Genomic DNA, 26,932 nt, shown 5'->3' on the forward strand with positions numbered 1-26,932 from the left:
AGCAGTTCCCATGACCATAGTGACTGGGAAACAAATTGCCTCTTTTATCCTAAATTATCTAATCTGCAGGTACGACATTCCTAGTTCAATCATCATAGATAATGGACGACCTTTCAAAAACCAAGATGTACAAGAACTATGTGAAAATCAAAATCCAACATCGGTTCTCTACACCATACTACCCACAAGGAAATGGTCAAGCAGAGGCATCCAACAAGACAATCTTGAAAATCCTAAAGAAAATAGTGAATGATGCAGGCAAAGATTGGCACATCCAACTCAATCCAGCACTTTGGGCATATAGAACCAGCATCCACACACCTACAGGAGCAACACCATACTCATTGGTATATGGGTCAGAAGCCATTTTGCTCCTGGAAGTAGAAATCCCATCTCTCAAAGTCTCTTTGAAAGGTTTAATCCTAGATGAAGAGTATTGAGTTAACTGACTGCAAGTACTTCTACTATTAGATGAAAGACGTCAGCATACTTACACTCATCTCAAAGCATATCAGCAATGCATGTGCAAGAGCTACAATCATAAGGTCATCCCTCACAACTTCAAAGTTGGTGACCTAGTCCTCAAAGAAAATCCAAGAAATCAACAAGATCGAGAAAAGAAAGGGAAATTTGAACCTAACTGGTTGGGTCCCTATGTCATCATATCAGTCTATGGATCAGGTGCCTATTAACTAACAACTTCAGAAGGAGATGTGCTCGACGAACCAACTAACAACATCCATCTGAAGAAGTACTACACTTAAATAGCCTAGTGCACGAAAAAAGCCAAAACAAGAAAAATAAAATAAAATAAATAAATAAAAAATAAAAATAAAAATAAAAAATAAAAAATCAAAAAATCCAGAAAAAGCAAAAACATAAAGTACAATAAAAACAAATGGTGAAAACCTGGTAAACAGGCGCTCTTGTGAAAGAACGGCTCCTCTATCTATCTATATACCATTTTATCCATAAAAACACTATCGGCCATCGCCCGACACTAAACACATATCCATTCACGACATACTTAGCGTAGTCACTATCCTGGGTTATCCATATATATCCTCTTACCTCATTCCATCATGGCTTGGGAATCACTGTACATATTCACATCAAGAGGCAAACTCAGCTAGGGGCAATGAATAGTTAAAAACTTGCGAACATTCAAGATGTCAAAACTAGAAGCAAAACTCAGAAGCATGACATCCAACAACTAGAACTATGCTTCATCACAAAACAAAACAAAACAATCATCATAGAAATACCAAGGATGGATGATTTTTTGAAGTACTGAATGTTGCATTATCGCATAAAAATCTTGACTATTTTTTGCATTTTGAACTTTTTAATTATTGGATTCTCTTCCTTTTCTCACTAAATGCTTCAAAGCTAGAGATCATGGGGAAACTCCAATATTTTCTTAGTCTTCTATCTGGGAGGTGATCATTTGTACTGTGTGAATACTTGCCTCGAGATGTGATACATCAAATATCACTGAAGGCATGATTCCACTTCACGCATAAAAATGATTTAATCTTGTCTGTTTACGCAATACGCACTTAGATCGTCCTGGTTCAATTATACCTTGACGCTTGTGCTATCTTGCAAAATCAAAACATCATGTAAATTTTTCTCAGGTCATTATGGTTTAATTATACCATTATTCTTGTATAAATTTTCAACATATCCTAAACAAATCAATGTTTAATGATGATACCTACAAAGAAAGCAAACAACATATGGCTATATCGGATGACAAATACAGAATGAGGATGCTACCAAAAACATAGTTGCATATCATTTTAAAATAGTTGCGTATCATAGTTGCATTTCATTTTACATTTAGTTACATCTCATTATCATACATCTCATTTTCAAGATACATCTCACAACATATAAAAACATACATCCTGCATCATACATTATATCATGTATTTAAGCATTGCATCATCATCACATAAACAAAAAGAGCACATAAGCACATCCATCCATATAACACACCACATGATCAAAGAAAATGGTGCCGTATATATATATATCTCAAAAAAATCAAAATGTACAAAATATATCATCACTATGTCCAGTACAAAGAATACAATGATAAAAAATACAACAGAGACCACGTCTCTCAAGTATGACTATCCCCTGACGGAGATGGTCTGGCTCTAGATGTCCCCACCCCTGGATCTCCAAGAGGGTCTTGTCTCGGTGGCCCTGTCACACCTCGGCTCTCAGACCGCGACCCAATATCTCGAGATCTCTCAATGCCTCATAATGCCATCGGTAGTACTCCGCCTCCTGATCTCTCAATGCTAGCTCTCTTAGGGTGTCTCTCATCGGACCACCTACCGCTGCTTTCTGCACATTGGCTGTAAGCTCCTCTGCTCGCCCTCTCCGCTCTATCTCTGTATCCTACTCAGTGGTCAATTGCGCAATCTACCGCTGATATGTCAAAACCTGTGCCTACAGCTACTATACAGTCACCTGCAGGGTCCAAATCTGAGCATCCTCAATATGAGTAGGGACCCGAACCCATAGAGGTACCTGTGCAGGGGCAACCCCTCCCACTCTGCCTGTCCTCGGTGCTGGAGGTGGGAGCACATCCATCCTCCTCCTCTGTGCTGGTCGCCTCACCTCATCAGTACCCCCACTGTAGCTAGCACCTCCCCCACCCTCCCCTCTCCACCGGCTCCAATAGCTAATCCGCCTCTCCCCCTGTCTATCACCGCCTGTCTAACTGCTCTCTCCACACCTCTATCTCCTCTCCTCCCTCTATCTCCCCACCTCCCTCTGACTTCTCTCCCTCATCCTCCTCCTCCATCATCTCCATCATCCTCATCATCTCCCTCTCCCTCCTCATCATCATCATCATCAAATGTCGGCCGCATCTCCTCGAGATCAGATATCCTAGCCACTGCCCGCGCAACAAACAATCTCACGAACTCATTAGTCATGCCCACATCCAAAATCTCTGGGGCATAATCCCATATCTGCCCTGCCAACCCGAAAAAATCCTCCACCGTCACCGCACTATCAATGGTCAGGCCCCAATCGGCTACATCTTGCCTCCGCCATGCATATAAGCAAGCCCCCTGCAGTATACCCTGCTGACGACCAAACTGTCTCAAAACTCTGGTCACCACAAACCTCTCAATGAAAAATGGGGTCCTCCCAATCAGGTATCTCGTCATGAACACGTAGGGCATCTCCATCCCGTCCTCCGCCCACACCTCACATCCTGTATATGGTCGCCATGTGACTGTATCGATGTCATCCAACACTCTCCTCCAATGCTCTAGTTTGCCCAGCTTCCGCTGGACAACTAGACCCCTGTATCCATAAGCATATGCGCCTCCAACGGGCCTATCTCTATCTGCTAATGGCCTCGCAGCTAGAATGTGCTCCCAACACCATACCTATAACAGCGTCACGCCAGCTGATAAACTGCCATAACCGAGGTATACCACCTCATGTAGGTCCCTGTATAGATGGGCTAACATGGCCGATCCCCATGCGAACCTACAGCCCTGTGTGACCATCTCCTCTAAAACCAGCCCCCATCCCACTGAGAATCCCTTTGACCTGCGATCAGGACAAAGGAATCCACCAATAAACCCTGCTAGTACTAATGGAAGTGGTGCATAATCCAGGTCTAAGAACTCCTGCCATAGGATCTCATATCCACAAACTGTTTCATCGTGAAAAATGCGGCGAAGTGCCTCTGTACCACCCTCCTCTGACTGCTCATATGGTAGTAGTGCACCTACTATTGGTATGCGCAGGATCCTGTAATAGTCCTCTGGTGTGACTGTCATCTCCCTTGTGGCAAAATGAAAGGTGTTCGTGTCACTATGCCACCTCTCTGCAAGTTCTGTAAGTAGCCCCAGGTTCATAGTGAACCGAGGCATATCTAATAGGGATGTCAAACCACATCTCTCAATGATATCAAGGTTGGCCTGGGTCAACTGCAGTATCAATGTCCATGGCCTCAAAAATCGCTCCCGCGACTGAACCACACCCAATCGCTCCTGTCAACAAGCAAAACAAATCCAATATTAGTTTCCACATTAAAACAAAGATATCAAAATCAAACTCACATCAACAACATGAGACAAATTGCTCATCTACATCAAGTTCAAAATCCTATCATTTCATATCAACTTGTAACACAACTCAAGTTATCAAAAACCATATCAAAACTTGTAACACAACTCAAGTCTCCAAAATCACATAAAATTGTAACACAACTCAAGTTTCCCACCCATATCAGCTTGTAAAACAAGTCAAGTTTCCAACCCATATTAGCTTGTAACACAAATCAGGCTTCACACATTGAACTTGAAACCGAGTGCAAAAACAAATCATATTTTGATCAACACAACACATTGATATCTATGAATAACTTGAAATATTTCAAATCAAAACAAGTTATATTAACACTCATATTGGACAAATCCATAAAAAACATGACCACATGACACAACAATTTCACAAATCATCTCATCTCGTAAATTTTTTTCAGATGCACTAAAACAGATTCTCGCTGTGCTAAAATCCACCCACGCGCTAGGTTGTTTTTCCTACGCGCTAATCTATTCACCCTATGCTCTAGACTGACTCTACGCACTAATCTTTTCCCCCCATGCGCCACCTAATCTACCCTATGCGCTAAACCCTATCGACGCGCTAATCTATACCTCGCTGACGCTACCTGTTTGACCCTATGCGCTAGGTTTACCCTACGCGCTAAAACCCCTTACCCATGCAAACCCCTGTGGCCCCTATGCGCTAGGTCTACCCTACGCGCTACCCTATTGACCTGATGCGCTACCCTACGTTCGACATGTGCTATTTTCACTCCCTGTGCTAACCTAGACTTTCTATGTGCTACACTATTTTATTTCAGACGCAACCCTAAAAATCAACTTGATGCATTACCTAAATTTTCGTATGCGCTAATCTATGACTTTGATGCGCTAAAATGCTAAAATCGAATTTTAAAAATAAAAAAATGACCAAAAATGACCAAATCAAAAATCAAAAGAGGGTCAAAAATGTTGACTTACTAGTGGTCCATATGTAGCAGGTCTCCGGTACCTCCGAACGCGCTCAAAACGATGTCTGGAATACGGAATAGGCATTTTGACTTTAGACCAAATTCTCTTTCTCCAAAGTCAACAATGCACAAATGAATCAAATCAAAGCTCTTTTCCCCTTTTATAGGAGGAAAATGAAATTAGGGTTAGCCAACTAGACATGTAATGTGGTCGCGGTCTCCCCTATACCCTAAAATCTGTAAATTATTTGGAGATGAATCAATTTTAACATTTCACATAGACAAAATCATACACACCAAACACAAATCACCAAATCAAATCCAAAATTTCAAAATATTGATTCATCTCTTGAGGGGGCATCATGCATCAAATCAAATCTGGGGCACAACTTGCAGATCATAAGAGCGACACAAAAATTGCATTTGATCATAAATCACGATAACGCATCATTTTCTTTGAAATAACATGTGCACACACGTCACTTCAAAGAGGGGCAAAATGTAGACATATAAAAATGACCATATTCCTAAATGAATATTTTATGTTCATTTCTCTATTTAATTAAATTACCTGCATTCCTCTATTTAATTAAGTAAATTACTCAATTAAATTCACTATACCATTTAATGAATAAATCATTTTATTCAATTAAATCCCCCCTATCCACTTTTAATTAAATTCAAATTTAATTAAATAGTTATCCTAAATTAAATAAATCTAATTTATTTAATTTCCCCAAATTGCAACCAAATTGAATTAGATTAACTTTATTTCAATTAAATCCTATTATCCCTCCATCCACTTGCATTTTCCTACATCTCCCACTTGCCTTCCTAAATCCCTTCTAGACTCTTCTAATCGCTTCTACTTAGCCTAACCCATCTTCTAAGCTTTGTCACATCCCTAAGAAAGGGGAGGTCACTTCTCAAAAACCTTAAAGTCTTTGATAACCATTAAAGGCTTCAAATCTTCAACCACTTAATATCCCCAAAGTCTCCCAAACCATTAATGGTTAATTCAACCCTCTTACATGGTTAGAGACTTTTTGCCTAACTTAACCTTCATCCAACCCAAGGGCCTCATCAAGCCTTTAATGCTTTGACCATGATTATCTCTTAATCATTTGCACAAAAGTTTATCCTTGGATTAACTCTTAATCCAATGGGTAATCTTAACTTAAGCTTGACCCTTACCCTCTAGATAACCATGAGGTCTTCTCAGGCATTTAATGTCTCCAACCCCTTCTTTCAACCCAACCCTATGTTGACACTTGTCACCATTTCATTGGTGCAAATTGCAAACATGGATCCCCAACTTTCAAACTCAACCCTTGATTAAACCATTCAATCCTGACCATCCATTGCCCTATTTTTGCTATAAATAGAGCTCTCATTCCTCCATTTTGATATATCATCCAAGTTTGTAGTATCATACTTATGCTCAAATACATTCAAGCTTTCATATACCATTTATGCTCATCATTTTAGCCTCTCTTTTAACTAGGAATTAGTCTAAATATGCATGTTTAGAATACTTTCTATTATCATTAGCTTAAATCATTGAACTAATATAGTATGCTAGGATAGTTTGTTTACTAACCTTGTCATCTCATAGTTAGTTTATTGCATTTGTAGAATCATGCATAGTTTAGGATGCATTTCATTCTAAATCTATCAAAGCATCCCTCGTTTTTACATTTGCCATCCCTAAACCATTTTGCTTAGTGATCTGAGAGCAAAAATATTCGTTTGAGGGACATTGTAGGATAGAGAACCATGGGACCCACCTTGGGAAGCTGAGTTATACTTCATGACTCCATAGCTTGCACCAAGAAGTCCTTTGTGTGTGTGTGGACAAGTCTTTTGGAATATTTTCACATATTGAGTTCTATCGACCCACTTTTCCTGCATACAACCTTAACTGGTCTGGTTTCTATTCTGCAGATAGTTACTTGTGAGTTTCTGCTCACCGTGGTTTTTCCCATTTGGGTTTCCATGTCAACAATCTTGTGTTATGGTGATTGTGTGTTAGGATTCTCACAGATACTGAGAGGAGGGGGGGTGAATCAGTATCTAACCGGTATAATAAATTTCTTAACTTAAAACATGCAAAACATATTAGAACAATGTATCGGTAAGCAAGAAGTAATGCAATAAATAGAGATAAAAGCAACCACATGAGAAACACACCATAACACAAGGATTTAATGAGGAAAACCGGTGTGGGAAAAACCTTGGTGGGATTTGCGACCCACAATATTCACTTACTGGCCAATAAGAGAATATTACTGCTACAAGAGGGGCTTGCACATGCAGGAAGGCCAAGTGCCTAGAGCACACTGCTCAAAATAGAAGTCTCACTGACTTGCAAAATGGATTATATAAATCTAGTGTCTTGTACTACTTCAGAATAGCATCTATAATGCTAGATCCAGTACCGGTTTCTACTCTGCTTCTTACATAAACCCTTAACCTATAATTCACATAATAGGTTTGCCTAATTACATTCCATATCTCATCTCCCTACTTCATTACAATGTTCTACAATGATCTCTCTTATATAGGAGTCATTTTACAATATGCCAAGTCGGCTTACAAAGATTTGACAATAATAAACAAAATATATTACAACAAAAATCATGTCGGCCTCTGTGTCGGTATGCTTCCTTTCACTGCCGGTGCCGATGGTCTGAGTGCCAGTGTAGAGTCTGTTCTTGCTGGTGCAGGTGGAATGTCTTGCCGGTGTCATAAGATTGTAAGGTTGCCATCAATGACAAAACCTTCAATCACCTACAATGTCTCATTGGAGTGTACATATGCCAACAATCTCCCCCTTTGGCATTGATGGCAACACTCATGAGAAAATTCCAAAGTATCTAAAACTTGTAATCCAAAAATGTGTACCCAAAATATATGAGCTCCCCCTAAGTCAGTGAGTCCTTTGCATGATCATTTTCTCATACTACTACTCTCCCTTTGGCATCAATGACAAAGGTTTTCAAGGTGTCAATAGAGTTGTAGTTTCCTATCTCAGCCTTGTAACTGGGTGGTTACAATTTGAAAAATATCCGCCAAAACCAAATTTATGTTTTCCATAAGCTTCTTACTGTCTTTTATTGCTGCCTCAGTTCTTTGTACTGTACCGGTGAGGTGCTACACGTGCTCTGCCGGTGTTTTCTGTCCTTGTACTATTGCCTCAGATATTTCCTTTCTCAAGGATGCTAGATAGTCTAGTTTTGGACTTAGTCTTAGTATCAGGTCTTTAGCCTTGTTTTTTATTCTCTTCTTTTCTCTTTCTAACTTAAGTAATTCTCCCTCAAAACTTGTTATCTTTTGTTCAAAAACTGATAATGTATCAGGTGAGTTAACAAAACTATTAGCAAGTTTATTGATTTCATCCTATACCTTGCTCATTTTCTTATCTATGTCAATTGTTAGGAAGTTTGTCTTGCAAATGTCTTTGTATAGAGTTTTGAATTCCTTCAATGAGTTGCATAGTTCTAGTAGAAGTGTGTCAAATTCTCTATTACACTTCTTTATTTGATCATCAAAGAATTTTTGTTTTTCAATTTCCAATTTCTCTTTCAATGCCTCTTCCTTTATTTGCTCAACTGTCACTGTGTTGTCAGTAATGTACTTAGACAAAGTGTTGAGTTGGCTCAAAGAATTCTTATTGTTTATATTGCAGTTAGGAGCTATCATCTTCAAAATTGGGATTGTGTCATCTATATCTTTATAGGCTTGTGAACTACAATATGTTATTTTATTTAAAGAATCCAAAATAACTTCAGTTACATTTGTTGATTTGTAACCTGCTGAGGAGGAACCAACATTCTGAACTACGCCAGTGGAGGAAGTAACCATGCTTGTAGTGACCTCTGGTAGGTCAGCCTGTGTTTCCATTTCCTTAATCAAAGGTTTTTGTTTCTCTCCTGTTGCCAGTGGCACTATTTCCACATGAACCTGTTCCTATTTCGGAGCCTGTTGCTCTGCTTGACTCTCTATTTGTTGACCTGTCTCTATCTCTATCTGAGTCTCTGTCTGTTACCTTGTGCTATCATCTATCGGTTTTTCTTGTGTGTTGTCAGTTTGATCAGTTATCGGTGGCTTACTAGCCATGTCAGTCTTACCGGTTGTATCTTTATCTACCACAATGTTGATCTTTTGAGTATCAACATCAACTGTGTAAAGTACCTCAGGATTAGGATTTGTATCCTCTATACCCATACTCCCATCTGCTGATTGATCTTCAGTTTTTGTTACCGGTGGAGTAATCAGATGCGGCGGGGATAAGTTATCTTTTATCTTGATGCTAGGAGGTCCACCAACCTTTCCTTTCCCTTTGTCTTTGTCCTTTTGATAGGCTTGGGGTTCCCGTACTCTTCCTTCTTTTCCTTCTCCACAAGGAATATATCCCATGCATTTTCTGTATCTTCTGTTACCTCATTTACTCTTCCTACCATGAGTGCAATATGCCAGTGTGCAGTAGAAAATACTAACCGGTTGGCTTCTGCAATTAAGTCATCTATCTCCTTTGGCAAGTTTACTGGGTAAACAACAAGTAATTTTTCAATTTCAATTTTCTTATCAAGCTCTACAACAGCTTGTCTTCTTCCTTCCAGTCTCTTGAACAATTCATCTGGTAGTTCATCTACCACTTGCATTAAAAACTTCTTATAGATGTCCAGGTGTAAAATGACACTGTTTTCAACTTCTCTTTCTCATCTGCTGATAGTGTATCATATAATTTTTCTATGCTCTTGAGTTTTCCTTCATCTGTGACTTCATTCAATAATTCATCAAGTGGGGCAATGTTTTGTTGAGTCCTTTTCTTCTTAGGTGTTAGCTTTTTCTTTGGGTTGACTTCTTTACCGGTGACCTCACTGCTTGTTGTTTTTGTCTAGTTCTTCTAGGCGAGGGTATGGATGCTGGTGAAGGATCCCTTTTCCTTACAACTCTTTTGAATGTTGCTGGCATATCATGCTCTGAAGAAGTTTCTACCGGTGATAGGTGAGTTTCAGGCTGTAAAGTTACTAACTCATCCTTAGTGATGCCGGTCTGTTTTAGTACATCTTCCTTGATGGCTTTTGCCTATCGTGAGCTTTTCCTCACAATTGCTTCAACTTTCTTTACTCTCTTCTTAGATTGAATTTGGCTTTCAATCATTTTGGCACTACCGAATACTTCTTCCTTGGGTTCCTTAGGTGCTTCCAGAAGGGCTTTTGCATAGGTCTCAATGATATGATCATCAGTCTCATAGCCCATCTTAGTAACCCAAATTATTCTTGGGATCATTGCTTCCATCCAGATCTCATCCTTTTTTATTACAAAACATATATCATCCTTGTATTTGTCCACAATTTTTTGTGACAGTCTGATTCTTTTGTTCAATCTGGCCTTTAGTGCTTGAAAATACTCATGGATATTGTTTTCCTTGTTTTCACCCATGTTGTTGAATAGGTCTGATAACTGTTTTCCTACTGGTATGTCAAATCCAAGGCTCTTGTTGCCTATACTGAGAACCTGTTTGGTTATGTGTAGCATTAAGGATACAAGTAAGTTTCCAAATCTAAAAGTCCCTTTCTTATCCTTCTTGATTTTTCCTAAATTATCAATTAACTCATCCTTTAGCCATTCACATACATCAATTTTCACATTGTCTTTAACCATGTCATGAGCACTCTTTATGCATAAACTTGAAACTGAGTTAAGTCGGTTTGCATGGGTTGCTTTGTAACCTAGAATCATGCTAACAAATCTCACATTTATATCAGTCACATCATTAACCCTCAGAGACCTTCTGTCGGATGTTGCACCGGTTAAGTTTATTACTGGGTCATTTGAGACCTTCTTTGTTTTGTCTGGTCTGCTACTGGTGGAAGGTAACCCTGTTACAACTGTCACAACTTCCTTGGTGATTTTGTGAATTGAATCTAACCAAAAGAATTCACCATGCACCCTGCTCAATACTATCCTAATAACTTCCTTAGGAAAGTTCGAAATGCTAAGGATCTCAGTAAATCCTAGGGTTTCAACAATTTTATGTTCAGGCTTCACATTTTCGGAATTATCACATATAACAGTTTTGTACATGTTTTTGATTTCCTCATCTCCTAGTTCATCTATGTGGCAGTGGATGTACATTCTGGGATCTTCTGCGAAAACAACTCCTTTGGGAATTTGGGAGAATGCACCAATATTGTCATCCCTTTTAGCTATCTCGGGAACTAGCTAAAATATGGGCCTAGGGTGTTTGATAACCTCGACTACAGTAGGGTTTGCTATGAATTCAGGTGCAGAGGAGGATATAAATACCTTTTTCTGCCTTAGGAAACTGATTGCTGAAGTGCTTTGCCTCTTTGCTCGAAATGCCTTAGCTCTGGAGATTTCACGCTCTTCAAGTGTTTGAATTCACGGTGAAGTGAAATGGAGCCAAAACCATTGATTTATAATGCCAATTCACCAACTACCACATTTAATGCATGTCGGTGAAGTATTCACTTAACATTATTTGCCAGTATAGAAATAATTTCTACCTTTACCATCAACCGAGGGAATAATAGCATATGTCTCATTTGATTGCCAAACCCTCAAAGAAATTTTCTTCAATTTGATGAAGAGCTTCCTGTCGGTGGAGTACTACTCTGTTCTGTCGGTGGAGTGTTGATTCTTTCTATCGGTGGAGGAGTATTTCCAACATTATTTAGGTCTGACTTTCTAATCCATTGTTTTGAGAATTTTTTCTTAACCTCTTCAACCTTTTCTTTTCCTTTCAAACTAGAACTTTTGTTGTCTGCCGGTGATCCTTTACTTCTGCAAAAATTTGCAATATGCCCAATCTTGTTACATGCATAGCAAGTCGCATTATTCTTTTGAATAGCTTTTCCATAACATATGCAGGTTTGTGTTCTACACTGATTAGATAGGTGTCCAAATCTTCCACAAATATAACATCTCACATTCATTCTACAAATTTCAGAGTTATGACCAACTTTGTTGCATTTTGAACATTGACTGGTGGGTGTGTTGATATTTTGATAATTTCTAGATCTACATTGATTTGCTCTACGACCATACTTGTTACAGTTAAAGCATTTTCCATTGAATTTGTAAGCAGTAGGTTGTCTTACCAGTTTTCTATGATCCTATGTGCTTGTAGTACCGAAGCTTTCTCCAACTTCAAAGCCAATTCCACAAGTGTCACCTTTAGCTTTCTATTTCTTCAGTAAGTCACCAAGTTCTTCTGAGCTTTTCTTGAATTTTTCTTTGTGCTGATTTGCAATATCTAGTTCTCTTTCTAAGATCTCTTTCTATCTCATTAGTTCATTGGAGTCATTCTATGTATGCATTAGATCTATCTTCAACAAATCATTTTCATAGCTAAGTCTGGTGTTCTCATTTGCTGCATCACTTAGTCTTCTGGACAAATCTTCTTCATTCTTTCTATCTTCAATTTCTTTGCAAAATCTCATAGTTATATCCTGCATCTCATTTCTTGTTGTCATGTTCTCTTGTTTTAGCTTGCATATCTGCTCATTAAGAGTTTCTTTTTCATCATCCTCAATTTGCATCTTTTCACAGAGTTCTCTTCTCTTGTTTCTTGCAATGGTAAGATTTTCTTGAAGTGCTTGCATAATTTCCTGAGCTGCCTTTAGATCATCTTCAAGTTTGACATTTTTCAACTTTTCTGTATCAAAATCTGAGAGAGCTGCTTCCAATTGCTTCATCAAATTTTCCATCTCTACCGATGTCAAGATCTTCCTCAAGCTGTTAGGCTTCTGAAAATAGAGGACCAAGCTCTGATACCAATTGTTTGGATTCCCACAGATACTGAGAGGGGGGGGGGGGGTGAATCAATATCTAACCGGTATAATAAATTTCTTAACTTAAAATATGCAGAACATATTAGAACAGTGTACCGGTAAGCAAGAAGTAATGCAATAAACAGAGATAAAAGTAACCACATGAGAAACACACCATAACACAAGGATTTAACGAGGAAACTAAGTGTGGGAAAAACCTCAGTGGGATTTGTGACCCACAATATTCACTTACTGGCCAATAAGAGAATATTATTGCTACAAGAGGGGCTTGCACATGCAGGAAGGCCAAGTGCCTAGAGCACACTGCTCAAAATAGAAGTCTCACTGACTTGCAAAATGGATTATATAAATCCAGTGTCTTGTATTGCTTTAGAATAGCATCTATAATGCTAGATCTAGTACAGGTTTCTGCTCTGCTTCTTACATAAACCCTTACCCTATAATTCACATAATAGGTTTGCCTAATTACATTCCATATCTCATCTCCCTACTTCATTACAATGTTCTACAATGACCTCTCTTATATAGGAGTCATTTTACAATATGCCAAGTCGGCTTACAAAGATTTGACAATAATAAACAAAATATATTACAACAAAAATCATGTCGGCCTCTGTGCCGGTATGCTTCCTTTCACTACCGGTGCCGGTGGTCTGAGTGCCAGTGTAGAGTCTGTTCTTGTTGGTGCCAGTGGAATGTCTTGCCGGTGTCATAAGAATGCAAGTTTTCCATCAATGACAAAACCTTCAATCACCTACAATGTCTCATTGGAGTGTGCATATGCCAACATTGTGCTCTTGTGGGTGAATGCTTTGTTTGCTATTTGGTTTGCATTTATCTTAACCGATTTATTAGTGAATCCTTTGTATTGGTTATCTGCTAAACTGTTTAAGAGTTTGTTTATAGTATTTTTTGGTATTCTAATTCACCCACCCTCTTAGTATTGATCAGGTAAATGTTGCAAACCACCACATATAGCACAACAACCTTCCAAACAAGGCATATTATAATAAATGCAACCATCATGTCTATTACATAACACACTTGAGATAAATTCTCTTACCGACTTAGGAGGTACTTGTATATTGCATTCCTGCAAAACATCGTTAGTGTGCAAAGTAGAACAAATATGATGAAAAATATCATAGTGTATGGAAAATTCAATATGCATCCTACAACAACACATGGTGCATACATGATTAATCTTAATATAAAAAGGATTTGCCATTTTAAAAAATCTTTGAGAAATTCTTATTTGAGGAAACTTTTGAAGAAATATTTCATAAAATTTAGTTTGAGTCATATCCAAATAGTGTTTGGCATGTGGCTCATGATTTGTAGACCCAATTCGCCTTCTAACAACATCTTTTTGGTTGTGCAAAACTCTTGTGTTGTCATGCCAAAAATTTTCAATTAATGTTCTTAGTGCATCACCAACAACCTTGTCTTTGCATGGTAGTCTACCCGAGAATGCCCAAAGAGAATTATTGTTAGGTTCCTCTATTTTTTCTCGCCTTCGTAATGCTTTACTTAATGTTGTTCTACTAACATTTAATGACTTACTTGTTTTGCTTATCAAATGATCTTTTTTATTTTCTTTCTCATTATGGTTGATGTAATGACACGTCGAGTAGCATTAGAATCTTTAGTACATGATTTTGAGCCAATAGATTGATGCATCAAATAGATTTCTCATAATAGTTCTTTCACTGTTACTTTCAGATGATCTTAGGCCTAGAACTTTCATTGTCTCTCTAAAATTCAAATTTTTAATCATTTGAACAATAATTGACATCTTGCGGTTTGATTTAAGTTTTCAAAATAGTTTTGCCATATTCTTTTAACCATTCTCCTACAAGCTCATTCATTCATTTTATTGAACATTGGCTTCAATATATTCTCATCAATGTTAATTAGATACTTTGGTTTCCTACGAATGATTCTAGGAGGTGTTAACATCGATGCATTATATACATTCAATTCATCAAATAGAGAAGGTGTATGTTCATCATTTAATTGATTATTCAATTGGGTATCTTCTTCAATTGCATTAGGTTCATACAGTAAATCAAATGTCTCTTCTTCAATTGCATTAGGTGCATTATGTTTGTTTGGTAAATCGAGTTGAGATGTTGAGGATGACATACCTTCTTCTCCCATTGTTCTTATGTCACGTAGTTTCTTCATATGTTGCCTTTGTCTTTCATTTTCAGCCTCTCGTTGTTCCATCGTTCCTCACTTGTTCTTTCCCATGGTTGATATCAGCTGTCCTAAATAGAATCATATTACATATATATGTAAACAAAAGTTCATAAACAAACAAATAACCATAAATATGCATCTTATGATTATTTTTTTAATCAAAACTATTAAACAATCACAATATTATTGACAAAACTAATAAGAACAACAATTCAATTATTTGAAATCATGCAAAACTAAAAAATTCACTTACTTCTATGTATAAAATAGTGATAGAAGTGCAGACACAGTTGCAGTGAGGTCTTCAATGACCTCAAAAACTTCTTTTGAGGCCGTTGAAGCTCTTGGGCAAATAAAACTATGTCTAAGTACCCTGTACGTGCTATATTAATAACTGTGCGCAACCTGTTAGTCAATAAAATGTTGGCAAGCCCAACAATATTTTTTTTCCACCATGTACTAATAATTAGCACGTATGTACTCCTACGCCTTAAAAATGTTATGGCAGGGTATCGAACTAATAGGCTCAGTACCTCGTATGTGCTTACAAGTAATAAGTAACACGTATGTTCTCCTATGCCTTAAAAATGTTATGGCATAGCAGCAAACTAATAGGCTCAGTACCTCATACGCGTTTACAAGTAATAAGTAGAGTGCATGCGCTCTTATGCCTTAAAAATATTATGGCAAGGCAATGAACTAATAGGATCAGTACCTCATACGTGCTATTTGTAGTAAAGAAAATGTGAAGGAAAAGGGAGAGAGGGAGAGAGGGAGAGAGACTGAGAGAGAGGGAGGGAGGGAGAGAGAGGGAGATGGAGAGGGGAGAGAGAAGGGGGGAGGGAGGAGGAGGAGAGGGGAGGGAGGGACAAAGCGAGGGAGAGAAGAAGGGGTATGGAGGAAGGGGAGAGAGGGAGAGGAAGAGAGGGAGAGAGAGAGAGAGAGAGAGAGAGAGAGAGAGAGAGAGAGAGAGAGAGAGAGAGAGAGAGAGAGAGAGAGAGGAGGGGGGGGGAGGGAGAGAGAGAGGAGGGGTATGGAGTAAGAGAGAAGGGGAGAGAATTAAGTCTCTACTTTTCACTTAAGTCTCTCTCTCTCTCCCCCATTCTTTATCTCTGAATTATATTCCTCTCATCCTCTATCTCTCTATCTCACTCTCCCCTTCTCTCAGGTCCATCTCTCTCTCATTCTCTTCCTCTCTCCTCCCCCCTCCCTTTCTCCCTTTCTCCCTTTCTCATTACCTCTCTTTCTCACTCTCTCCCTATCTCCCTCTCTTCATACCTCTCTCTCTCTAGTCTCTTGTACTCTCATTCCATCCCTTCTTCCTTCTCACTTAGACTCTCTATCTCTCACCCTCTCTCTCCTTCCATCCCTCCACCTCTTAGGTCTCTCTTTCTCTCCTAATCCCTCTATCTAACTCTTAGATCTCTCTATATCTCCCCCCTCCTCTCTGTCTGTCTGTCTATCTGTCTGTCTCTCTGAGTCCCCTTCTCTGTGTTTCTCTCTATCTCTATCTCTCCCTCTATTTCCCTCTCTCTCTCCCCCTCCCTTTCCCTCTCTCCATCTCTCTTTCTCTCATTTATCTCTTATCTCTCCCTCTTAGTTTCTATCTATCTATATCACTCTCCTCCTTTGTTAGGTGTATCTCTCTCCCATTCCATCCCTCTCCTCCTCCTCTCTCCCTCTTTAGGGTCATATGGTATTCTTGGGTGTCATATTGTATCCTAGGGATCCATGCATGTGTCCTAAGGGGTTATAGGACACCATATGACTCCTTAGGACACCATATGACCCATAAGAACACATAAGAAGTCATACAAAGTCCTAAGGGGTCAGAGGACACCATATGACACCTTAGCACACCATATGACCCATAATGACACCAAATGGTGTCCTAAGGGGTCATAGAACATTATATGACCTTTTAGGACACCATACAACCCATAATGACACCATATGGAGTCCTAAGGGGTCGTAGGACACCATATGATCCCTAATGACACTATATGGTGTTCTAAGGGGTCATAAGGTGTCCTATGGGTCATAAGACACCATAAGACACATAATAACACCATATGATGTCCTAAGGGGTCATAGGACACCATATGACCCTTACAACAGAATATGACCCCTAACGACATCTAAGGTGTCATAGGGTGTCCTAAGGGGTCATAAGACACTATATGATCCCTTAGCACACCATAAGACCTATAACGACACCAAATAGTGTCCTAAGGGGTCGTAGAACACCATATGACCCTTTAGGACACCATATAGTGTCGTTATGGGTCGTATGGTGTCCTAAGGAGTCATATGGCATCCTATGACCCCTTAGGACACCATATGGTGTCATTATGGGTCATATGGTGTATTAAGGGGTTATTTGGTGTCCTAAGGGGTCATATGACAACATATTATCTCTTAGGAAACAATATGACCTCTAATGACACCTAAGGGGTCATATGGTGGGCTTATAAAATGATATAGTATTTAAAGTTATGAATATAATATCATACAATAGAACAACGGTAGTTTAGTTTTGATATAGCTAAGTTAGACCATTGTCAGCATAAGAGACACTCCAGGCAAACAAACAATGAGCCTTCTCTAAAAAGCAAGTGTAAGAGCTTGACCTAACCCTAAGAGTACTGCCTTTCTAAAACATATGATGCTCTTAAATTTGCAAGGCTATAGGACTGATCTTGATTATGACTATAGGAATTACACACTTGATTTATTTCATGGGTATGTACCCTTCCAGGCCTTTTGACAAGTGATGATCATCATATACTACCACTGCCATGCTTACAACAAACTTCAATTTCTTTAGATGACAGACATTATGTAACAGCATGGGAACTCTTGCATACCCACCATTATCATTCTATGTGACATCATTTGTGTTACTCTTCCACTTTCTCTTCCTACCGGTTGTTTCCTTATGAAAAACACATTGCAGGTAGTCTAATTCATCATTTTGCTTTGTTGACACTATTTTCCACATCTTCTCTACTCATTAAAAACACATTCGAGAAGAATATTGCTACAGGTTTCCTTGTTTGTCATGGTAATGCACCCGTAGTTCAATTTCAGACCCTTCTTCCTCCTATTCAATACACACACACAAATCCACTAGAGCATACATGATAAAAATCAAAGAGGAAGTTGCAGACAAGAAATAATTTCACTTACTTCTATAGAAGTGCAGACACGGTTGTAGTGGGGTATGGAGGGAGGGAGGGAGAGAAGAAGAGAGAGGGGGATGGGGTATGGAGGAAGGGAGGAAGGGAGAAGGGGAGGGAGAGAGAGAGAGGGAGAGAGAGAGAGGGGGAGACAATACACTTATATGTGTGTATATATACTTAATATATTATATATTATATACATATATATAAATATTATATATTATATGTATATACACATATTATATATACAATATCATATTATACACACTCCCAAAATTTAAACAAATGTAGCCTGTACACGCTGTTTATAGTTAAGATAGAGTGTGCACACTTCTTACACCATAAGTACCCCATACATGCTTTTTATACCATAAGTACCCTGTATGCGTTTTTGACCGTTTAGGCTTGGAAATAGGCCTGGATGACAAAGCTATGGTTTGGAAGTTTGATTTCCCTCCATTTCCCTCCTTTTTGACATGTTTTATTTTATCAACTTGGTTTTTCGACTTTGTCATCATCAGGTTTACACTTCATCAAGTAGGTATTTCTAAAATTGTCACCATATTTTCACCCATTTTCTAAGCTTTCTAACCATATAATTTAAAAAAAAATTGAACAACAATAACATATTATTATTGAATTTATTTTACCAGTGTCTCCATAGTTCTCACAGACATAGGTGCACCATTTTTTTATTAAATTTTGATATACTTATCCAAATTTAAAAAACTTTATATATTATTGTAGTGCACTTGATTATTTACAATTTTTTTAAAAAATTGTATTTTCGATTTGTTTAGTGCAACTTATGCTTTGCGCACGAACATGTACCTAATTTTCAGGATGTGCTTGATTGGAAAAATCATTAAAAAAAATACTCAACAAACAATTACAAAAAAATACACATCGTCTAGTGCTCACTCTTAGCTATCTTTCTGCCAAAGGATTTGTCAAAATACCAAATCTAACTATGACTTTTTGATGCATGTGTCAGACACTGTTATGTTTTTCAGAAAAAATCAGGGTATGTTTTTCGTGAGCGAAGGATTTGACCCCCTTAATCTTATCCAATTTTTTTTTTTTTTTAAAAAGAAAAGAAAAAGAAAAAAAGTATGCACTTATACCCCCCTTTTTGACCACCATCTTTGTAAACTTACCCAAAATAAGTCTATTATTGGAAGAGCACGATTATTTGCTAAGTTATTTAGGAAAAGGGAAATGAAACCTGTTTTGGAGTTGTTGGGTATTGATAATAAGAAAAGTCCTCCTGATACATTAGTAAAAGAAACTATAATTGAAAATTTACAAGAAGCATTGAATTTTATTGACAACACAAGTTGAGGTGTTGATTTAAGTGTTGCACGTAGAGGTTTGATTACTATGATTACTAGTAAGAAATTGACTCATAGAAATCAAGTTAATGCAATTTCTCAATTAATGCATGTATCTAGAAGAACTATTTAAAGATACATTAGGAAGAGAAATATGTTGGATGAAAACATTGAAAAGAATTGGCTAAATATCTATAGGGTTCCTAGAAAAGATAGAATTTATGAGGATGTAAAAAGATAGGTCATTGATTATTGGACCAACCAATCTCGTGTTTCTTCCAATAGAAGGGACACTATACATATGATAGATGAAGATGGTAAGAATATTACACATCCAAAATATTTCTTAGATACAACACATAGTGAATTGTTTGAAGCATTCAAGCAAGAATTTTCAAATGTAAAGATTTGCCAAAGGATGTTTGAGAGATTGCATCCTTTCTTTGTACACATAAATAAGGTACGTGAAACTTGTTGTTGTTGAAAACATGTTGAATTTCATCTACACTTGCAATCATATAAGAAGTTCATGACAAAAATTAATCCAAATCTAGTCATTCCTACAAGTACACCACAATTTGTGAAGTCTATTTTTATGTGATAAATTAGAAGATTCAGACGAGTTCAAAATATAATGTATAAAAGGTGAATGCAATGATTGTGGAGTTTTGAGTAAGTTTGTGTTGCAAACTGAGAATATTGATATTCATGCGCTAGTTATATGGAAGAGATTTGAATATGAGACATACCAAACTAAGTCAGGAACTAAATCCAAAAAAATTATGTTGAAAGAGAGTGAATTGTCCTACATTCAGTTTTTATATAGATTTCATAATATGATATATCCACATATCCAACATTATCATGGTGTTAGATGGCAGACTAAACAGTTTCGTGATTCAAAGAATTGTTTTCCAGCAGTTGTATTCTTTCGATTGTAGATTTCTCTGAGAACTATACATTTAGTCCTCACACAGAAATTCAAAGTTAATATTATCATTCCAATCAAGTTGCAACATTTGTACAGGTTTGCTATAGACATGCACAATTTCAGGTGGATAGAGAGTACTGAAAAATGAACGCATTATCATCAAGGAGGTTCATTTCTATATCAATGCTGATACATGTCATGATAGGAGCTATGTAGCACATTGTTTTGGAATGTTTTTTGAAGATATTTAAGATCGTGGGATAGAATGGACACAACATTGGATTTGGTTAGATGGATGTGCTGATAAGTGTTAGATTTGAAACTGATAATAAGTTGATTTTTTTCTTATATATGATTTGATTGTATAATACATCAAAAGTTTAAATATATATATGTTATTCATGTCAAGGTAATTTAAGTCTGCAAAAGCTTTTAATTGGTTATCCCTACAACATGTTCGACATAGCATAAAGTTTTTTGTGGAACTTCTTTGAGAGTGGACATGGAAAAGGAGAGCATGATGGAGCAAGAGCACGTGTGAAGCGTGCACTTCACCAACATGAACTTGCAGGTAAATTCTCTTCATATTTGTGTACACTTTTAATTCTCTGCATAGATTAATTTAAATATACATATGCATGTACATGGGTTGTCCAATTTTCTAAAGAGAGAGCTTTTGTACAGGTAGCACCATACGTAATTCTAATGATATTGTTGAATGGTGCAAAAATCATTTTGTTGGTCATGATACAACTTACAACAAGCGTTATTTTTGGGAAGTTAAAGGTATATATATATATATATATATATATATATATATATATATATATATATATATATATATATATATATATATATATATATATATATATATATATATATATATATATACAACTTAAAGGTATATCATATGTGTGGAATGAACTAAAATGGACTGAATAATTTGTATTATCAGATATTGATCAATCAAATTCTTATAATTGTCACTCAATTAATGGTATTAGAAGTTTTCATCAAGTCATGACTACAAGATTTAGCAAGCCTCATGTTATTCTTGGAAGAGGAAAATCATGTTTTTGTGTTGATTGCATTGCGAACAACACATATACTCATTGTCAGAATATTGCTGATGGATATGTTTTGCAATGGGAAATGAAAGAATTTCACACAATGCCTCCTTACGAAGATAGTGACATTATTGATATTCATGATCCTCTATATTCACCTGATTATGCACATGTTTATGATTTAGTTGTTATAGGTGCGTGCATGCATATTTTGTAAATTATAAATGTACATGTACATTTTTTTTAATTCTTATTTAATTTAATATTGTTCAAAATTTAATTTAGAAATGTTTAATGAACTAATATTGCTTGAAATATATATACATGTGGTCTATTTTCATAGGTGATATTTTGCAGTAATTGTTGATCCTGACAATACTAAAAGTGTAGATTATTATCTACTGAGATGCACACAACCAAAATGCAAGTTATTGGAATTAGTCAATGATGATGATGGGCAACAATATCCCACTGGTTCAGTTGTTGTTGAAGGCACCTATTATCAAGAAATAAAGATAGATACAAATGGTGTAACATTCAATGATTATATGCCTTGCCAAAAAGTTCTACACTACAGTCACTTAGTAATAGCAACAAGATTGCAATTGGAGACATTGCCAAAAAGAGGATGTGACAACCAAAAGTGGAGGTTTCCTATTGAATATCATTCTACTTATGGTGTCATTATGCCACATGGATCCTTCTTCACCACCTTATATTTCTTGTCCAAATTCATGTGATCGTATGTGTTCCTCCTTAGCCATTCCATACACTCCTATGACCTCTTCCACATATATGTATCCAAAACTCTTTCTCGTAGCACATATATACTCCCCTCTTATCTATGTTAAAAAAACACAAACTCGTGTCACCATCTATTCACCTTTAATGGTCTCTCTAGTTGATCTCCTTTCTACTCTATTGACAAATATCATACACTTATCTATATGGTAACTACATTCCTCATTAATCTTGTAGCCTCTTCACTCACCATACAAACACCTCTATCATGCTTATTTGTTACACATACAATTACAACATTATCACTCCCTTATCATGACTTTTTTTTTGCCGCAATACAACCTCCTTGTCATTGCAAGCTTATCCACTTCATTGTTCTCTCACATGTTTTTTTCTAGAAGTGCTCATTTCTTCTTGGAAAAACCTCTAGTCATTGTGAGTAGCATCTCTTTCTACTATGACTATCTACAAGATCTAGTATGAGAATAAAAAAAGGATCTTACTAAGTTCCTCAAATGTTCATTAACGTGCATGGCTATAATGATAACTACTCGTAACTCACTTGAGAACCTAATGTAAACGTATATGGAAGAAAATTAGGGTTCTATATTTTTGCTTGTCAACTTTGTTATCCAAGTTTTGTTGTTGTGCCAAAAGATCAACCTATCAACGCTCGATACAAATACCAGAAATAAACAAACCACTAGATGCAATTAAGTCATGTTGAAAATTATTGAGGGCAATGTTGAACAACCAATTAGGGGACGTAGAGTGCACACCTTCCAACAATCATCCCTAGTGTGACTGAGGGATTCAAACTTGTGACTTGATATTTGATACTATTTGTTAGCCAAGGTTTGTTGTTGAGCCAAAAGATTGACCTATTAATGCCCAATACAAACACCAAAGATAAACAAACTACAAGAGGTGGTTAAGCCATGTCATGAATCCTCGAGGGTGGCATTGAACAACCAAGGGAAAAAAGGGTGCAAACCTTCCAACAAACTTAAAGTAATAACCTCTGATAACATACCCTTCAAGAATACCACCCAACTTGTAGCAGCTACCTACCAGCTCTTGCTCATATGCAACAAAAGATATGCATCTTGCATGCACCTAAACTCACCAAATAAAACAACACATTTTATTAACTAAATATTATCTTTATATGGAAGGACTTGTACTTACCCTATTCACTCTCTTTCATGGTGTATGAATACACACTCAACTCCTCATTTATACATGGACTCCTAGGCACTCTCTCCCTAATAACCGTACTATTCACATGAAAATACATATCATGTTTCTCACCTAAAAATTCTCTTCTCTTGCTACTCACACATAAACTTTGCTCCTATTGTCATGCTTCCCAATTAGTCTAATGTGTAGTCTTCACCCTTTTTTGCCACACTTCCTAATCAATCTCACATGTGATATTAACCCTTTATTCACCATGTTGGCCAATCAATTGTACTTGTGGTATTCACCTTCATTGGATTTCTCATAACCTCTCCTATTGGCACCTTTTCTCAAATCCTTATAGGAACTTTCTTCTCGCCCAACCTCCATGACATACAACTTTCTACTGTATCACTAAACTTCGTAAATTCTTATCAAGCCACATTTCTTACCCAAATACCTTCCTACGCTCTTCCAAATTCTTAGTCATTTATATCTCTTTGTGTTTTCCAATTTTTCTTATTGATTGCTACTTCCCCCTTGATTCATGTTGAACTCTCTTGCATGCCCAAATTGTCAACCCCCTCACCTTAAAGGAATGTCTATCTAGCCCCTAGAATGCACCAAACATTTATTATAATGTATTTTTAATGTATAAAAGATAATGATATCTTAATGCATTTTAAAAGCTAGATAGTTCTTTCCTAAATACCACCTTAGCTCCTAGATATGTTCTTTGATCATTAGCAAATCGTAGTTCAATATTAAAGCATATGATAAATTATTGATATTTGCATCTTTAGCAAATCGTAGTTTAATATTTGTTGCAAGCTGGATCATAATTTCATATTGTTTTGTGCCCGATTCTCAGAAAGGCCTTTATGTTGAGAATCCAGCCGATATTGAGATCTACGCTGCGAATCCTTCACGTTCTATTGTTTGCACTCAATAATCGAGACTCCAACTCCCAATTGGGCAATGAAATTGTTTCTATAATCCATTTCACTTTCCCATGTCGGGGGATTTCCGATTATCAGGGAAAGATAAAATACAACTTCTGTCGCCCCATCCGACATTTGCAATTCTCAGCATCTTGCAAACCTTACACTGTACACCTGTGTTATGCCGAAGATCTGGTCGCATCTAAAACGCCAAAGTGCAACTAACAGGTATTATATTGTTTAAGACGTTTTTCAATGGAAAAATCATATCGTCAGAGATTCACTATTGATCCAACTTTGCCTGTACTATAAATCTTTCTTGGGCAGTTTCAGCAGCCGATATAGTTTTTCAAAGTTTAAGCTTTTTGGGTGATAATCATGGGCATGAAGAATAGACCCCATGTTGTAATGCTGGCCTTTCCTGCTGTGGGTCACGTTAAGCCCATGATGCAGTTTTCCAAAATTTTGTCTGCCAGGGGCTTCTATATCACTTTTATCAATACTGAATATATGCAAGAGAAAATGTTGAAATCTGGATCGATCCAATCCATGAGTGATATCAGCTTCGAAACTATTCCAGATGGGCTGCCTCCCCAGCACAGACGAACCAGCCAAATTGACCAGCTTTGTAAATCCATTACAGATAATTGTCCAGTGCATTTTGAAAAGCTGATAGATAAGTTGAAGAGCACAGCAGAAGTCCCTCCTTTGAGCTGCATTATTTATAATGGGCTCATGAGTTGGGCTCAAAAATCAGCCAAGAGATTGGGAATTCCTGGAGTGTACTTTTGGACAGCCAGTGCTTGCGGCTTCAATATTTACTTCTCTGTGCCTCTTCTCAGGGAGAAGGGATACATTCCTCTCTAAGGTATGCCTGCTTTTGATTGAAACCTAAAAATAATTTTAATCAGTAATGATAAGATAATTATTGATCATCATAGATTTAATCTATTGATATTTATATACAATCGTACAGTTTATCTTCCAATACTTTAATATTTATATACAATCATACAGTAGATCTTGAGGTGGGTCTCTTTTGTAGATTTGTTATAAGCGTAAAGATGAAACACCATCATCTTTGATTTTGCTTTTAATAGATTAAAAAACAAAAGATAATGTGATCTATGGTCTGCAGATAAGAGTTATCTGACAAATGGATATCTGGAAGAAGAAGAGATATGTTTCATTCCTGGGATGCCCTCCCTGCATATGATAGATGTGCCTAGTTTCTACCATGATGATAACAACTACTTGTCTGAATTTTTAGAAACCCAATGCCAGGCTGCTCTCTTAGCTGATTTCATGGTAATTAATACATTTGATGAGCTAGAGGGGCCAATAATAGAGACACTACAAGCCAGGCTTCCTGTGTACAGCATAGGTCCTCTGTTACTTTGTGCAGCAGAAGAAATGAATGGATTATCCAATATGATTTCTGCCACTATATTTACTGAAGAAACAAGCTGTGTGAAATGGCTGGATGATCAGGATGCCCATTCTGTTCTTTATGTAAGCTTTGGAAGCATAACAGTGATCTCTGAAAGAGAGCTCGTGGAGTTTGCATGGGGTTTAGAGGCAAGCAAGCAGCCCTTTCTGTGGGCTATTCGTCCAGACCTCATTCATGGAGCTTCTACTGTGCTACCTGTGGAGTTTGTAGACAAAGTGAAGGGAAGAGGTTTTTTTGTGAGTTGGGCGCCTCAAATAAAAGTGCTCTCCCATCCTTCTGTGAGTGGTTTTTTAACTCACAGTGGATGGAACTCCACGATAGAAAGCATTTGTGCAGGTGTGCCCATGATTTCATGGCCCTTCTATGCAGAGCAACATATTAATAGGACTTATGTGAGTCAGGTTTGGAAAATTGGGATTTCAATGAATGCTGATGTGGGAAGAGGAGAGGTGGAAGAAAGGGTGAGAAGATTGATGAAAGGGAAGGAAGGGGAAGAAATGAGGAGGAGGGCTGGTGAGTTGAGAGATGCTTCCATTAAGGCATTCAAGAAAGGAGGATCTTCTTACAGTAATTTGGAGAAGATTTTAGCGGAGATAGAAGGTACACTCTTCCCTCTCCCAGCGTAGACTGGTAAGTCACAAGTTCAACAAAATCTTGAAGGATCGGAAGAGAGCATTTTGATTTTATTTATGTCTTGTGTACTATAATAAACCTCCAAAAAGTACTTCCTATGTTTCTTTGCAGTAGACCATCTCATTATGGGGTTGTATGGTCTCTCTCGTCATCTTTTATACGTAAAGAGAAAAATTGGATTTGTGATAGATCTATTTCATGATTTGATGGCTATCATTGAGTCCTCTATTTTAGATCTTTGATTGTATCTTTTGCTTTCTTTTGGAGAGAATTTTCTTTCTAATGGACCTAGGACTCATATTAAATCTTCATTTTGCATCATTGCATAATAATTTCATCTCTCTAAGCTATACTTTATTTAGTGCGAATAAGGTTATTTATCTAATTAGTCATTAG

The 26,932-nt window shown here is 37.3% G+C and overlaps 2 protein-coding genes across 2 annotated transcripts; both read left to right on the forward strand.

Moving 5' to 3' along the window:
- The first annotated feature begins 24,831 nt into the window (after positions 1 to 24,831).
- On the forward strand, positions 24,832 to 25,320 carry LOC131876160 (UDP-glycosyltransferase 85A5-like). The gene has a single exon (XM_059220978.1). It carries the CDS (start codon positions 24,832 to 24,834, stop codon positions 25,318 to 25,320), a length of 489 nt encoding a protein of 162 aa, XP_059076961.1.
- LOC131049204 (7-deoxyloganetin glucosyltransferase) lies at positions 25,233 to 26,702 on the forward strand. The gene is made up of 2 exons (XM_057983248.2): positions 25,233 to 25,321; positions 25,592 to 26,702. The coding sequence occupies exon 2, from the start codon at positions 25,651 to 25,653 to the stop codon at positions 26,527 to 26,529; it is 879 nt and encodes a 292-aa protein (XP_057839231.2). The 5' UTR covers positions 25,233 to 25,321; positions 25,592 to 25,650; the 3' UTR covers positions 26,530 to 26,702.
- The last annotated feature ends 230 nt before the right edge of the window (positions 26,703 to 26,932 follow it).

The sequence above is a fragment of the Cryptomeria japonica genome, chromosome 5, assembly GCF_030272615.1.
Source record: "Cryptomeria japonica chromosome 5, Sugi_1.0, whole genome shotgun sequence".
NCBI lineage: Eukaryota > Viridiplantae > Streptophyta > Pinopsida > Cupressales > Cupressaceae > Cryptomeria > Cryptomeria japonica.